This window comes from Heliangelus exortis, chromosome 2, assembly GCF_036169615.1.
Source record: "Heliangelus exortis chromosome 2, bHelExo1.hap1, whole genome shotgun sequence".
NCBI classification, from domain to species: domain Eukaryota; kingdom Metazoa; phylum Chordata; class Aves; order Apodiformes; family Trochilidae; genus Heliangelus; species Heliangelus exortis.
The window spans coordinates 26,267,411-26,282,510 of NC_092423.1; the positions used below are offsets into that span (position 1 = coordinate 26,267,411).

At 38.0% G+C, this 15,100-nt stretch overlaps 1 protein-coding gene across 5 annotated transcripts in view; it reads left to right on the top strand.

The window, feature by feature from the left end:
* The window catches only part of GLCCI1 (glucocorticoid induced 1), a 53,365-nt gene extending 42,733 nt beyond the window's left edge, over positions 1-10,632 (top strand). For 2 of the 5 annotated variants that reach the window (XM_071735301.1, XM_071735302.1), the window contains exons 6-8: positions 548-758; positions 6,464-6,584; positions 7,647-10,632. In XM_071735301.1, the coding sequence (XP_071591402.1) occupies positions 548-758; positions 6,464-6,584; positions 7,647-7,992 (678 nt within the window). In that variant the 3' untranslated portion in view covers positions 7,993-10,632. Of the gene's footprint in view, positions 1-547; positions 759-6,463; positions 6,585-6,707; positions 6,828-7,646 lie in introns of all 5 variants that reach the window. The other 3 variants (XM_071735304.1, XM_071735305.1, XM_071735303.1) reach the window with 2 other exon arrangements.
* The last annotated feature ends 4,468 nt before the right edge of the window (positions 10,633-15,100 follow it).

Consider the following 15,100-nt stretch of genomic DNA (forward strand, 5'->3'; position numbering starts at 1 on the left):
TTATGATAAAGCTAATTTTCCACTGGGAATGAGAGGTAACTATAGAAGTGAAGGAGAGAACATGGAGGTGCGCTAGAGAATTTATGACTTACTAACACAACCTGGATGGTTTAATTTGTAATTGTTATTCAGTTGGTTGTTATGGCAATAGTATGCCATTCTATTTGACATTTTCTACTTTCCCTCTGTCAGTGTACTTGTTTTGCCTTCATAATAGCAGTGACCTTTCTCAAAAATTGTTTGCTTTTTTAAGCAATCACGAAAAATATGAAAGCATAATGCTAGCATGTGTTGTTCTGGTGTTACCTTTGCATCAAGAGCATGCAGTAGGCTTGGAACATTTACACATTGTCCCAGCATTCAGTGTAAGTAATGTTGTGTCCATTGCACATTGTGTTATTTTCTTGTATAGAAGTCGTTCTTTCAAAACTATCTTGTTCGCTGTTCTTTAGGCCTTGTCTCAACTTCAGCGATGAGTGCTTTAGGCTGACGTTGCTGGGGAGTTTGATCTTTTCTCTGTAACCTAAATTGCTTTTTCCTTTTGCAGCCTCTGGATATCCCTGATGGTCGAAGGGCCCCATTACCTGCTCACTATCGTAGCAGTAGCACACGAAGCATCGACACTCAGACTCCGTCTGTCCAGGAGCGCAGCAGCAGCTGCAGCAGTCACTCACCTTGTGTCTCTCCCTTTTGCCCTCCTGAATCTCAGGATGGGAGTCCTTGCTCCACAGAAGATTTACTCTATGACCGTGATAAAGGTGAGAGTAGAATGGCCTGCCTTTACCTGTGGGAGGCATGTGGTGTCCTGCTTTTCCAACTACCTTCATTTTACTCATTACATCAGTTTTTGTTTTCGTTTGCTCGTTGTGGAGGGATTGAGGAATTACCTGAAAATTGGTTTTGTTTGTTTACATATCTTTCTCCCTCTTGTTTGTGAAGCTTCACAAACATCTTCCATAAATATGTCAGAGGAGCACAGCAAACACTGTTAACTATTTATGAAGATTTTAATGTGAAGAAGTCAGATTGTGACGTGTTTGTGTTTGAAAAGAGTTTCAAGAAGGTTTGTGGTAGACTCTCTATTCATCATGGGTGAGTTGAAGTTCTTGGTGGTGAAGTTTTGCTGCTTCTGAACTTAAATATTCCTCTTGGAGCGATTGGGTTAGAAGCTCAGATATGAATTTGAATAATCTAATGGAGAGTCAATATTGGTGTGTGTTGCATAACAACCCAAAAACTTCGGAATAATTTATGTTAATATGTCAATATCCTTTTTTTTTTTCTTTCCCCAAAGTCTGCGAAATGAAATTTCGTTATATAGAGGCAGTAAACTAGAGTTTCAGTAATTGAGAGTTACTGACTGTAATATGGAAATATAGGCACTGGTGTAAAAAAACTGATATTTTGGACAGCTGTTTACTTATGAAATTATTCCTAGGCTTCATGTCAGCTGGACTGAAGTCTTCTATCGGGTGAAAACATGGACTTTAGTTTGGAGGGATGCAAGGTTTGGGTGAAATACTCTTAAGAGTAGTATATTTCACAGAGGAGATGAAAGCTTTTAAGAGTTAGCATAGTTTTACTAATGAGTGAAAGACAGCAGGATTTTGAGGATTTAAGTAAGGTTAAGCTTTTTCTTTAAGTGACTCTCTAATAGTTCTTACAGTCGGTTGGGAAGTAACTGGGGAAGGAAGGCAGTGGGAGAATAATAACTTTTCTTGGTTTCTGAAAAGTATTACTTTCTCATCTTGGATTTAAAAGAAAGTAGTGGAGAACAAATTCACCTGCCCAAATCCTGAATTTGGGTATGTGTGTAAGTTAACTACATCAGAATAAGAGGCTTAGCTCAGCATGCTAATTGGCCATGATCCCAAAATAAGATATTAGCTCCACCCCCACCCATTTCTTGTATGGTGTGCATGTGAATTGTAATGTGTTGTCAAGAATGAATCACTTAGAGATATCCACTAAAGTACTAAAACACAGGGAAAGGACAGGTAAATTTGTTCAAATATTCCTGTTAACAAATGTAAGACAGAAAGTGAGGAAATGAAAATAATTCCTTTTTCAGTTAGTACTCAGTTATCACAGTATTTGGAATTTTCAGTGCTACTTTATTGGCAGTACTAAGTGAACACAGTTTTTAATAGTGCAATAGTGCATTTAACCTTTTTAATGCAATTCAAGGATTTTATCTCCTGTCTTGGATTTTTTGAACAGCTAATTGGAATAAAAATTATTGCTGAACTTCATAATGGATTTTGGTTTTAAGACTGGCTTTAATCCTAGGTTTGCATCAAGTCTGGTTTTGTAGTAGTGTACAAGTTACGGTGATAAACAGCCAGCTTTCTACAGTCAATGTAATTGCATTTCTAAGCTAGTTTAAGATACTTATTAATGTGCTTTTGAAAGATAAAAGCTCAAACTGCTCATCATCACTTTGTGCTTCAAGGCCATGATAGAAACTAGAAAAATGTATAGCTGTTGTCCAGCAGAAAATGGTTTGTTTAGATTGTAAAAGTAGAGTCAGAAAGGGTGCCTTTTACTCTCATGTCATTAAGAACCCACAGTTGTTCTGAATAAAAATGTTACCTTCAAAATTATAGATGTATGAGGGTTATACGTAGAAATCATAAAAAAAGAGCAGATTTGGGGAGTCAGTTTGTTAACATCTGTTTTGGTTGTTAACTGCTTTATAAAACAAAACTCAATAAGTTTTCATACCTTCATTTTAAAGTTGCTTGTGATTCTACAATAAAACTGTAATGAGTTTGCAGTGAGGCCTGTTAAGTTTTGAAAAACACAATGTATGTGTAATCAAGTGTAGCCTTTTTAAATTCAAGGTATTTTTCTGCTACTTTTCTAAAGTTGAGGTTTTCTTTTCCTCTCTACAGGAATAACTTGGCTTTACCATTAAAAAATACAATTATCAGCTTTACAAATGCACATGGGTGTGTTGCTGAATTGGAAGGAAGGTTTAGTAGTTTGTCTGAGAGACATGAGCAGTGAGAGGAGCCAGTTCTCTGTACAGACACAGCACTGCTTTACATTTCTAAAGCATCTTTTATTTCTTGTGCAAAGCTGTGATTTGGCCTGAGGCCCTCACAGCTGCTCTTTGGACTGTATCAGCTGTTTGGTTTACTTTTCTGCAAGAAGCTTGCTAAATCTATTGAATTTTTCAAAAGAAGGTGAAAGCTAAATTTCAGAAAAGGCCCACAATACTTCTGAACAGAGTAGTGGTACTAAATGGTATCGATTTGGAGCAGAGAGGGAAGGGTGGGAGAGAAGCTATTTTGATAGCAGCTGGCTTTATGATCTTGTTTTCAAGTTTCAGCCTATTGCAAGGTAAGAGACTTAAAGCTCCTGGTTTCACCAGGTCTCTTTTATCATGCTGTGGTCCATGAGATTGTAATTCAGAGTGCTGAATAGCATACTTAGCAGCTGTGACAGGTAAAGTTCAGAGGCATCCTAAGGTATAAACAGATAAAATGTGGGGTTTTTTTTGTACAAAAATAGGTAGCATAACCTGCTTTTGAGGGATTTAGATTTAGGTGCTTTTGTGTAGCAGTGTATTCCTGCTGTTGTTAGCAGGCTGTTCAAGTTCATCTTCATCAAAATGTTGCTTCTAAGTTCTTTTAATTTCTGGGCATCTCATTCATAGTTTCTGAAATGAAAGTTGTACCTGAAGTCTTTCGATAGCCTTAGGAACAAAGGTATTTTTTAGCCTTTCAAAACAAATCCCAATACTTACAGACTACTTATTAGTTACTTGTTTCCTTTAACTTTTGTCACTCAAATTGTTTTATGGATTCATTTTTAGTTTGCCTCTTCTGCCGTTGTAATATGTTCAAACTAAAACTTGTGGTAGTAAGTCTTCTGGTTAAAGTGGTATTTTTAGTGTTCAATTGCAACCGTAACCATTTTCTAGATAACAGAATATATCCATTTTGAATATTTCTTGTCAGAAATTCTGTGTAATAAGTCTGCTATGTGACTGTGGTAACAAAACTCACTTTAAAGGTTACATCTGTTAAATCTTCAGTCATTGTCATCTTAATGAGAGTTGATCAGTCGGTTGGCAGATGCCATCAGGGCACACCCTACTGGTGGAAACCTGGAAGACTCAGGAGGTGTCCCCTTACCTCTGAGTAAGTGTCACCCTTCCCGAGGCTTAAAAACGATGTGTAAATAGGACAGTTTGGGAATACACATTTGCAGTGTCATTTAGGATTAATGATGTGACAGTTGAGCACTTAAAAACTTACAGGATACACAAGTGGAGACTGACTTAAGCTGTAAATTCCACTTCTTACCACTAACTCATGGCCTATTTTCCCAGTACCCTTCCGTTCTCACACTGCTACTGTAAGACAGAACCAATACCAAATGTGTATGTGTGAGCCTCCTAATAACCACACGTATTTTTCAAACAGAAGTGGGGTGTGTGAAAATGAAAAGCTAGCAACTCAGTAAGCTTTCAAAAGCAGTGAGGGTAAAGTGAAACAAAATAGTTACATTACATGCTTTTAATTTTTTTTTTCCTAGCTGTTTAACAGCTGTCTTAGATAGAAAGTTTCAGCCAGACAGGACTAAGTAAACCAAAAACTTGATTGAAAGCTGAACTGGCTAGACAAGACTTTAAATCTTCCAAGAACAGACATTGAATTCACTTCCATTCTTTCCTTGGATTTACTTCCGCAGTTCTCCACTATTTGGTGGAATGAACAGTGGCACGTTCTGTGTCTCAAAGTTGTTAAATAGAAACTTGGATCTTCAGTTTTAAATATTAGAAGAAGGAAACAAACTGTCTGGGTTCTGTTAATGATTTCTGGTTTTGGAATGAGCTGTGTGAGCCAACAGTGGAAAGATGCCAACAGGACCATCATGCTCCCAGCTTGGCAAATATCTATATTGCCTCTGAGCTTTTTCTGCCTTTATACAGTTAACACCTAAAATTCTGTATGTAGAAGTTCTGTGTTCACTCTACAACAAGAAACATGAATAATCAATACACTGCTGATGTTCACTTCAGCTTTTTTTTTTTTTTTTTCCTCTCATATCTTTCATAGTAAATCTCCAAAGGGTAGTGTGGCATTTGATTTGATTTGTGTCTTTTAAGAGGAAACGGAGATGCTTTAAACATCTAATGATTAGCCTCTGTATTCAAGGCATGGTTATACAGTTGTTTGTGTAGTTACTGCTTGCAAGCTGATAAAGACAGCCTTGCATGCTTCAGTGAATCTAGATCATGTTGCTTGAAATTTTGGTTGGTTTTCCTCTGCTGCTGAAAAGGTACACATGAACAACAACAGAATTAACAAAGGTATCCGAGTTAAAAATTATAAGGTACTCCACATCGGTGGAAAGACTCAAAAGAAAGTAAAGCAACAGCAGTTATTACTTTCCAAATAAGGTGTATTTGTAAGTTGGAGAATCCTTTTTAACCTTGCCATTTCATTTTTTTAATTGTAAGCCCAAGCAGAGATTAAGGAGCTGTTAATACTAGCCTGAGACAGATGTTGCTCTTTGAAAATATAAAAGCCACTGCAGAAGGCTAATTTTCTGTGAGTAATTGTTTTTGTACCTACTTCATTTCCTTAGTGCATTGGGCATTGTGTTGTTAGGATGAGCGTTTAAAGTGAACTCTGAAAGAGTTCTAATTTTTCAAACTCTTGTGCTTCTGTCATCACCAAAGTTGAGCCTTCTCTTCTGTATTTTCCAAGAAGTACAAAGAAATCTGCCTATTGCCTTGTATCCAAGATCTTCACACATTTAGTGCCAAGTGCGTTGAGTAAAATATACAGAGACAGAGTTACAAAGAATACCTGTATCATATAATCAGTGGTGATGAGAGATTTGAATTGTGGAAGTTTCCTTTTGGATACTAAAACTACTTCACGGTTGAAGTGGGACATTGTCATGATGAGTTATCAGTACCTGTGTTACAAACGTGCTTTGCTTCTTTGCAACTTCTGAACCATTCATGAGGTCAATGTTCCAGTGAAGAGCTGGGTTTTAAAATCAGATACATGCTGTACACACACATTTTCTATAGCTGTGTTTATGCAGTGAGAAGGTATATTATCATTACGACTCATAATTCCTCTGCATGTATTATGCATATTGCCTTGTTCATTTATGTTTTGTTTTTTTTAAATACATAATAAAGAACGTATTTGTTTCCAGGATAACAGCTCTGCTTTATTCCAATTGCAGTGTTCCACATACAAATATCCTCCTGTTATGTGTTGTTATATGATAGATTACTGCTGCACTGAAGCTTTTATTCAGAAGAAATGTGCTATACAAGGGTGTTTGATATGGCCTGCAATACAGGAAACGTGGTGGTAGAAGAAAACCCAGCATAATGGCTAAATTGTGAAAAAAGGCATCTTGTTTGGAAATCGAGTTTAATTAAAAAGCACTCTCAATCTCTAGTAATATAACTGCTTTAAATTTTCAGACAGTGGGAGTAGCTCACCGTTGCCCAAGTATGCCTCATCTCCCAAACCAAACAACAGCTACATGTTCAAACGAGAGCCCCCAGAGGGATGTGAGCGAGTGAAGGTCTTTGAGGAAATGTCGTAAGTAATCCTTTTATGTCAGCTGGTATCTGCAAAGCAGTCAACCTGTTTACTGAGCCTGTTGAACTGCAGATGAATAAACTATTCCAGCTGATGAGTTTTTCAGGAGCAAACTATTCTTAGAGTTTGTACAGAAGAGAAGTTGAAGTGTTCACGTTGGTTTGAAGAGGAAATGGAGTCTTTTATGCTTGAACTCTTTGTGCATTTCTAAAAGGCAACAAAAATCCTAGCAGAAAAGATAAGGTACTTCTCTTAAGCATTTATAAACCTCTTTTCATACATCTTTTATCAACTTTTTAAATATTCATGGCTTAGAACCAAAACTCTCCTTATCACAATTGTTAATCAATTTGAAGCATAGGTTATGTTTTGATATGGTTAAAACATATAAAATGGAATGAAACCTACGTAAAGTGTTTGTAGATGGAAGTATACTTATGGCAGAGACTTTGCTCAATATTTTTGCTGAGCAAGACACTGGAAATGGAACTCCTGGACATCGTGTCTTTTCCCCTAGACCCAGCAGTACTGGGACAGCTCAGGCTGTCAAGGTTGCATGCTTTTGTGGATGAAAGAATTAAGGAGTGGAAGTTTCTTGCTCTAACAGCATTTGTTGCCTGCCGGATGGTGATGGAGCAATGTTGGGTTGTGCAGGAAGCCTCCAAACAAATTATGGAATATAGGAAAGGAGAGGGCTAGTTTCTGGCATTCTCATGGGGATTTTATATGACTAAATGTGTCATTGCTGCATTGTTTTTATTAAGAGGAATTTGTGCCATTCTAAATTACCATAGCATTTTTTCATGTGCGTATGTGCTGCAGATTTTTCCTGCTGGAAGTTGCATGTTTGTCCAGTAGCTATCAAATAATTTTTGTGCTGGTACTATTTTGAATGCTGTGGATCAGTGAGCTGACTACCAATATGGAAGATGTTTGCCCCTTTGTCCAATTAATCCCATTCCTTGTCATTCACATTTTAGCAACGTGTAGAACCACAAAGTTCATGACTTACAAAAAACCCACCTTGGTTGGCCAGGTACATAATCTCTTTTCTTGTTGTAGGTCTCGTCAGCCTGTCTCAGCCCCTCTCTTTTCATGTCCTGACAAAAACAAGGTTAATTTCATCCCAACCGGATCAGCTTTCTGTCCTGTAAAACTTCTGGGCCCCCTCCTTCCCTCATCAGACCTGACGCTGAAGAACTCTCCAAACTCTGCCCAAAGCACAGCTTTGAGCACCCTGACTGTGGAGCAGCTTTCCTCTCGGGTCTCTTTCTCCTCTCTGTCAGATGACACCAGCACAATGGACTCTACAGAGGTCCCGCTACAGCCCCAGCAGCAGCAGCAGCCGCTTTTGCAGGAAATCCAGACTGAAGACCATTCCTCTCCTCAGAGCTATGTCTTAATCTAGACCCAGGTGGAGCAGGCCTCTGCCCCAAAACAAAGACTGAGGAGATACATCTGCATGAGGCAGCAGCCTTTCAGAACAAGACAGAATACTTAGCAGCATTTGGAAAAGTATCTTGACGCTGTTGTTGGCAGGGACAGAATCCATATTCAGCATTTTTTTGTGAGAAAGCAGTAATGCCTGCAGGATCCATATATCATTAAGCATTTTAAGTGGAGACTATGCATTTCATAGTATGTTTGACCAGATTAGTACTGTGTCCTGTGTTCTGTTTCAAATTCTACAGTATAAATAAGCTCTATATATATATATATAAAAAAAAAAGTTGCCTGTCTGAATAGAAAATGTCTTGCTGTGTTGTGTCCTATGGAAAATACTGTACTTCAGGATTATGTTTACAATTGATCCAGGCGTTTATGTTTCTAACTTCTGTAATACACACAATGCAAAAAAAGAAAAAAAAAAAAAAAAAAATGGCCACCACAGTTGCACAGTGCCCACCCTATGGCCTAGCTTCAGGTACTTCTCTCGAAGTGTAAACTCAGGTAACTTGGAATGTATATCATATTGGGATATAAAATATTTTACAGCTACAAAGCTAAAGAGGGAACATCACTCTTTTGCCTTTCCTTATTTTATGCATTAATATTTCCTCATTACATTCCACTTTCTTGGAATAAGTGCATTCGGATCCAGGTGAGCAATGACCCTGGACATGGGTGAACATGAGGAGAACCAGCAAATCTGTGATGTATATCACTTTGTCATGTGCTTACAAGTAAAACAACTGTTGCATTTACTGTCATTTCAATATATGTAAAAATGTGGCATTTAAAGGTTTCAGGTGTTGCTCAGTTAATGACTGTTAAACTGTTGCAAATAAAGTGTTCAGTACTAGGCTGTACATGAGAAACATTCCACGTTTGTGTGAGAGGATTTTGAAAGACAAGAATGTTTTTGTTCAAGGACAGAAATTCTTTCAGGTTTCACCAGGGGGTGATGGGGATTTCCTCTCATGTTTTTGTTGGCAGTTAAGGATGTGAAATGCTACTGTTACTGTCTGAAAGTCAAATTAATGTTTAGTTTCTCTTTTGGAAATGTTCATTCACTTTTTGGCTGGAAGTAGGTTTTCAGATGTTGTCAAGCAGCATTAGATGAGCTGAATTTTGTTTATGTAGTGAGTAATTGTGTTTGGATTAAAGTCCAAAAGTAGCAAGTAGGTGTTCTAAGAGGGGTGGGGAAAATAATAGTTTTGAGTTCATGTTACTTAATCAAAACTTCTTCCATAACTTTCAGTTACTTAAGTTGTGTGTGTAGAAGTGTGTTTTACCCCCTCCTTAAATGTGAATTTAAAAAAAAAAAATTCCTTGTAAAATAATCCTGGTTTTGCAGGCTGGACACTTTCTCAAAATAATACATGGCAAGAACAGGTTAGTGGTGCTCTTCTGTTGTATTGGAACAAGAGGAGCATTGCTTTCAGAGATAATTTCCCGTGATACAAAGAGGGACCCCAAAGGCAAAATAAACTTGATGTTCTTGCTCCATTGCTTTCAGCTCAGTGGAACTACATTTGTGCTGTCTGCTGCTAAGAGAATAAGGATCACCTTTTCCAGGAACTGCAGAGATTAGTAGCCTGCAGCTACTGAGCATTTAAACTTGCTCCATTATGTTTTTTTTCCTCTTTTGAAGATGAGATTGGAGGGGGGTGAGGGTGAGCTACCAATAACTACGCACTAAGTATATGCTTTCTTTGGAGGTTTCCTTTTTATTATTCTGGTTTTGTTAATACTGTGTTACAAGCCTATAAAACAGTCCCTGGTTTTTGACTCCCCTCGCAGAAAATATAGATCTGTTTCTAACCATTTTAATAAGAAAAACCTTGAAAAGCAACAGCCATTTTTAACCCTACTAATCTCAGGCCTAGGTGAAAACACTCTGTGTATTTTATAGACTGAAGATAAAGGGGAGAAAATACTTGTGATGTATCAATTCCTTTTAATGTTTTTCTTTCTAGATTAACATTTCAGTTTGATGACCTTTTTATGCTCTGGCTATGTCCAGATAGGAAATTGTTGTCTCAGTTATTGGTGTTAGGTTACCAGGGAATATGATGAGTAGGTTTTAGATCAGTGATGAACTCTGTACAATATTTACAATACCGTTACACGTTGTCTTTATTTTTTCCACGAGAAACTAAATATTAATTAAACTGCACATTTTGTTCTTAGCAGATTCAAAGGTTTTGAACCAAATGTGATAAAACTAATGCTTTGCCATGTAAATTTCCCAGCAGTTGTTTATCTCGATTATATTCTACATCCAGCTGTAGAAATTTGTCAAATATTGTTTAAAGTTTTGTACATAGTTGTACTGTTATTTCTAGCCACTGTGCTGAACAGTATTCAAGTTATCACGTAATATTGCTTTACACAAGGAAATGTGTGGCTTTTGTTTTGTATTTTTTTCGGTATAGAAGTTCCTGTGTCTTATTTAAATAAAAATCATAGTTAAAAAAAAAAAAAAAAAAAAGAAAAAAAAAGTGGTGGGGGGACACACAAGAGCAGTGGTTCGTTTTATTTGTTTTGGAACCTGTGTATGAAACATCATAGAATGAGATTAAACTTTAATATTGTTCCAAATTTACATCTATAATAATGTCAACCATGTATCTTTATGACTTAGTGTGCTGTCTTCAAGAAAAAGATAATCTCTTAGCTATTGATTTTTGCATAACACTGTTCTAGAGAGGAAAAAAAAAAAACCTTAAAATAGCAGAAGGCTTAAATATGCTTTAAACACAGCATATTTTTTTCCTGCAGATGATGATTTCTTTCTCCAGAGCACATCAGAAAAAAAAGAAATCAGTTAAACGTTATTGGAAACTGTGCATTTGCTCTTGTCTTTGTGGTATGGCTAATTTCAAGTTATCTGTTGAAAATTATGAAAGCCATTATATGTTTCACTATGTGAAACTAAACTAAGCCCCTAAAGGATGTGGTATAAATCTACTGACAGTCTTGGTTTCGTGTTGTTTTGTGTGAGTCAAATGATTGTCGTTAGACTTGCAGAATAATTCTTTCCAGATGGGGGGTGAGGGGAAGGGAGGAAGAAAGAATAATAATATTTAAATACATGTAAATCCTCCAAAGTCAGTGTTTACTGAAGAGCACTATGGCAATAACCAGCAAGAATAGTTTAATGCGTATCATCACTCTGTGGAAATTTATTTTTCAGCATCCCCAAAATTACAAGGTTTCAATGTGGCTATGTTAAAAACATTAACTGGAAGTGCTGGAAGTTTGGAGCCTTGAAGGATGTAGTGTCCCCACCCTGCTATGAAAATGCTTGATGTCCTTCACTCAGAAATGCCTCGGTTCCAGGCATCTCATCATCAGCTTGCAGGCTTTGCTAGGAAAAGCTTTGTGGCTGCTTTCTCCTCTAAGTGGATTTGGCTGCAGCAGTTTCGTGCTGTCCTTGTGTGGGAGGGTGTTCCTTTCTCACAGAGACACTGTGACCAAAGCGTGCAACTAGTCCTGAAAAGATAGGGTGTAACTTGTACTGCGTGGGTCATTTTTTTACCATCCCTGTGAACCTAGGCCTGGCCTGGTTAATTGCAGTTGCAGTAAAACACTGATTCAACCGAAGCTGCACTTCAAAGTTGTGTGCTTTGTCTAGTTCCTCAAAGCCAAGGCAGTCTGAAAAATGCTGAGAGTAGAGAGCTAATGAAATAATTTTGCCTGGTGTCCTTGCTTTGGGACTAAAAGATCTTCCTCCACCTCAATGTTAAATTTTTTTAGCAATTCATGACTCTAGAAATCGACTCTTCGGAGACTGGGGGACTGTGTAAGGGGAGCCCTTGGGTATGTAAAGCTGGGAGTAGGGGGCAACAGATAGTGACCTGCTTGCTTTAGGAAGCAGAGTGCTGTCAGGAAAATGATTTATGGCTTCCTGAGAAATCAGCTCTTGGGAGGGGCCAGATACTGGCCCATGGGTAGAGCCTCAGCCTCTTCACAGTATTTAAAGCTAAGGCTGGAGTAATAAAAACTAATGTGTGAAATTGAATAGATTAGAGACATTGGCTGGCATCACAGTTGCAAATGAAGACTGCTGAGACTTAGCAAACCAGCTCCTGGCCTTACTCCATGGTAATGGATTGACACCTTCATCTGTTACTTGAGGTGAAATCCAAGCAGCTTGAAGATGACAGATGACTGGTGAAAGTATAAATCAATTGCTGTTGTAAAACAGCCTGGCTTGCTTTGCAAAATACAACCATGCAACACAAATTTTGGATCTACACAATTAGCAGGAAATAATGTGTTCCCTGCAATGTGTTTCCAGAACCTAAATGGAAAGAAAAAGTGAAAACTGGGAAAGTACATCCATTACTGGGATGTATGTGTGCAGCAATCATAGTTTGTTCTTGGCTAAATGGAGTTGTTTGATCAAAGATTGTCATGCAGTTAAAATATGTGTATCTTCTCTCTGTTTGCAGTAGTGTAACTGGTCCTGGAAAGCTGTTTAGGAGAGACTGGAAGAGGCTGGAGAAGGATCAAGGAAGAGCTATAGGAATGAGTGAGGTACTGGAAAATGGACACAGCGAGGTTTTGTTGGAGCTCAAGGTTTTAAAATTAACAGCTGAGTGGCTTAATTCCAGTTAGTAAATACCTACGTAGGAAATACTTTTAAACTTAAATTTAACAGACCTGGAATACAACAAAACTCAAGCAGTAAGAAAATGCAACCAGATAAATTCATACTAGAATTGTGCATTTATTTTAGCACTAAGGGTAATCAGGTACTGAGCCAACTTGCAAAGGTAGATTTTTTTTCAAGCACTGATATGTTTGCAGTGAAAGGATTTTACAAAGTGCTCAAAAAGTTTTTATCAGCCTTACTAATTCATGATTATTTGGGCCTTTTTACAGCAGAGGCAGTTTTTTAAAAATTACACTAAGCATTCTTGCCTCACTGAAAAAGTAGCATGCTGTAATATTCTTAACTAGGGTATTAACACTTATGTTTGAAAAACAGTCTGGAATAGCTCTTGGAAGATAATTCCTGGCTTCTGAAAATTTTTGGTTTGTCTCACATGTGATTAAAGCCTCCAGTAAAGCAGACATGGCTGGGTAGCTTTATAGTTGTTTTGATTTCTGTCACCCCCTCAATAGCACTGTGGCTTTGGAGAGCTGGCAAGAAACAGGAGAGCAGGTGGTATCTCTTTGGAGTGGAACAGGTCACAGAAATAATGTGTCTCTTAAGGGGGGGCTGGAAGGAAAACACCAGTAGAGATGGTGGAGTAAAGACCACATTGGAAATGAGTGAACACACTAAAAGTTAAACTGCTAATTTTATCATCAACAAGAAAGAATAGCAATCATAGAATCATTAAAGTTGGAAAAGACCTCTAAGATCAAGTCAACTGTCAACCCAACACCATTGTGCCCACTAGGACATGTCCTCAAGTGCCATGTCTACATGTCACCAGGGATGGTGACTTCAGGACTTTCCTAGATAGTCTGTTCCAACTCTTGGCCACTTTTTCAGTAATAATTTTTTCCTAATATCCAATCTAAAACTCCCCTAGCTGCAGATGAAGGAAGATAGAGAGATGACCTATTTTTTTTCAGAAGAACTTGAAATTTTATCTCAGGTTGTAACAAGTGCTGATGTTAAATTGGCTGCCTTAAGCTGTAGCCTAGAAGCTCAGGTCAGAGGAGCTGAAAGCCTGGGAGAAGAGGAAGCTGTGTAATCTTTTTTTTTCCTCCTTTGGATTAGTGACTGAGCTTGTTAGCAAAGCACAATTAGGCAAATAACTGCCTGTAGAAAAATAAGTTATGGACTTTTTTTTTTTTTTTGGTCTGTTTATGTGCCTGGTGAAGTGTGTGGTTCAACTTTGCAGTAATTTGTATAGCTGTTGGTTGAGAAGCAGGGTTTGCTCAGGACAGCAAATGTTTAGTAATGTCCACAGTAATCTATTCTTTTACCCTTGTTTTTACTTTTCCAAATAGATTGTAAGTATCATTATCAAAATCCAGATTAAAATCATCAAAATTAACTGTTTCTGGGTGTCTTAACTGCTTACTGCAGAGGAGGTGAGAGCTGGGAGCTTTTTGATGTCTTTGTGGAAGGAGTTTCTTTTTCCAAGGAGGAGAAAGCTAAAATAAACTATGTTCCCTGTTAAGGTTTGGTGCCAAAAGGCTGCGTGATGCAAATGCTCCTTTTTGATTTCTAGTTGGATAAGAATTTCTAGTCCTGCCCTGTCATAATGATACAGTTTTCTCAGTGAGTGAAAGTCTCCATAAAATTAGTGGTATCTTTGGGCTTGTTACATCAGGAAGAAAGAACTCATTCTTGTGAAAAGTTAAAAAAGTAAGGGTGTTGCCTTTGGAAACCAAATGTTTTTAGGAAATAGGAAAAAAAAAAAGATTGAAAGCTTGAGTCTGCTTTTGAGATGCCCTCGGAATTGTTGTTCATTGTACTTCCTGAAAATGCTGAAGAACATTTAGCATTTTCCAGTCAGTAGCTGGAAAAAGTTTCAGGTGTAGCCTTACATCTTTCTGACTGTACAGAGATGGCAACATCCTACAGGCATTCACTGCATTGTTTTGGGTGGGGCAAGTGTCTGTATGTTAAGGATTGCCCCACATTCGGGGTCTCTTGGTAGAGGTGTTTTCTAGTGAAAAATGCCAAGGAAACAGTTTGAGACACTTTCTGAATTCAGTAGCTGAGAAACCTTCTTCCCTCTAGGGAGAACTTTCTGTTCTGAGCCTCTTCTAGAGGGGAATATGATACCCTTGGAGGAGAGGGAGGGAAAATGGTGGTATTAGGTCTAAGTAATGGGAAAGAAAAGGCAGCCTAGGCCTTACATTTACCTGATATGGAAGGGACCCTTGTGTGTGCAGGATGCTCTTTGGGCTGGGAAGACAGCGAATGTCTTAATACTCCAGAGGAGCATTAGCCTGGGTGTCATTTGTTCTCCATATCAGGCCGCCTAGAGATCGCAGTCTGTCTCTTGGATGGCACCCTACCTGACAGACTGTAGCATGATTTGTTCTTGTATCCAGTGAGAAACTTTATTTACTAGCCTGGACAACAGCTTGTTCGGAAA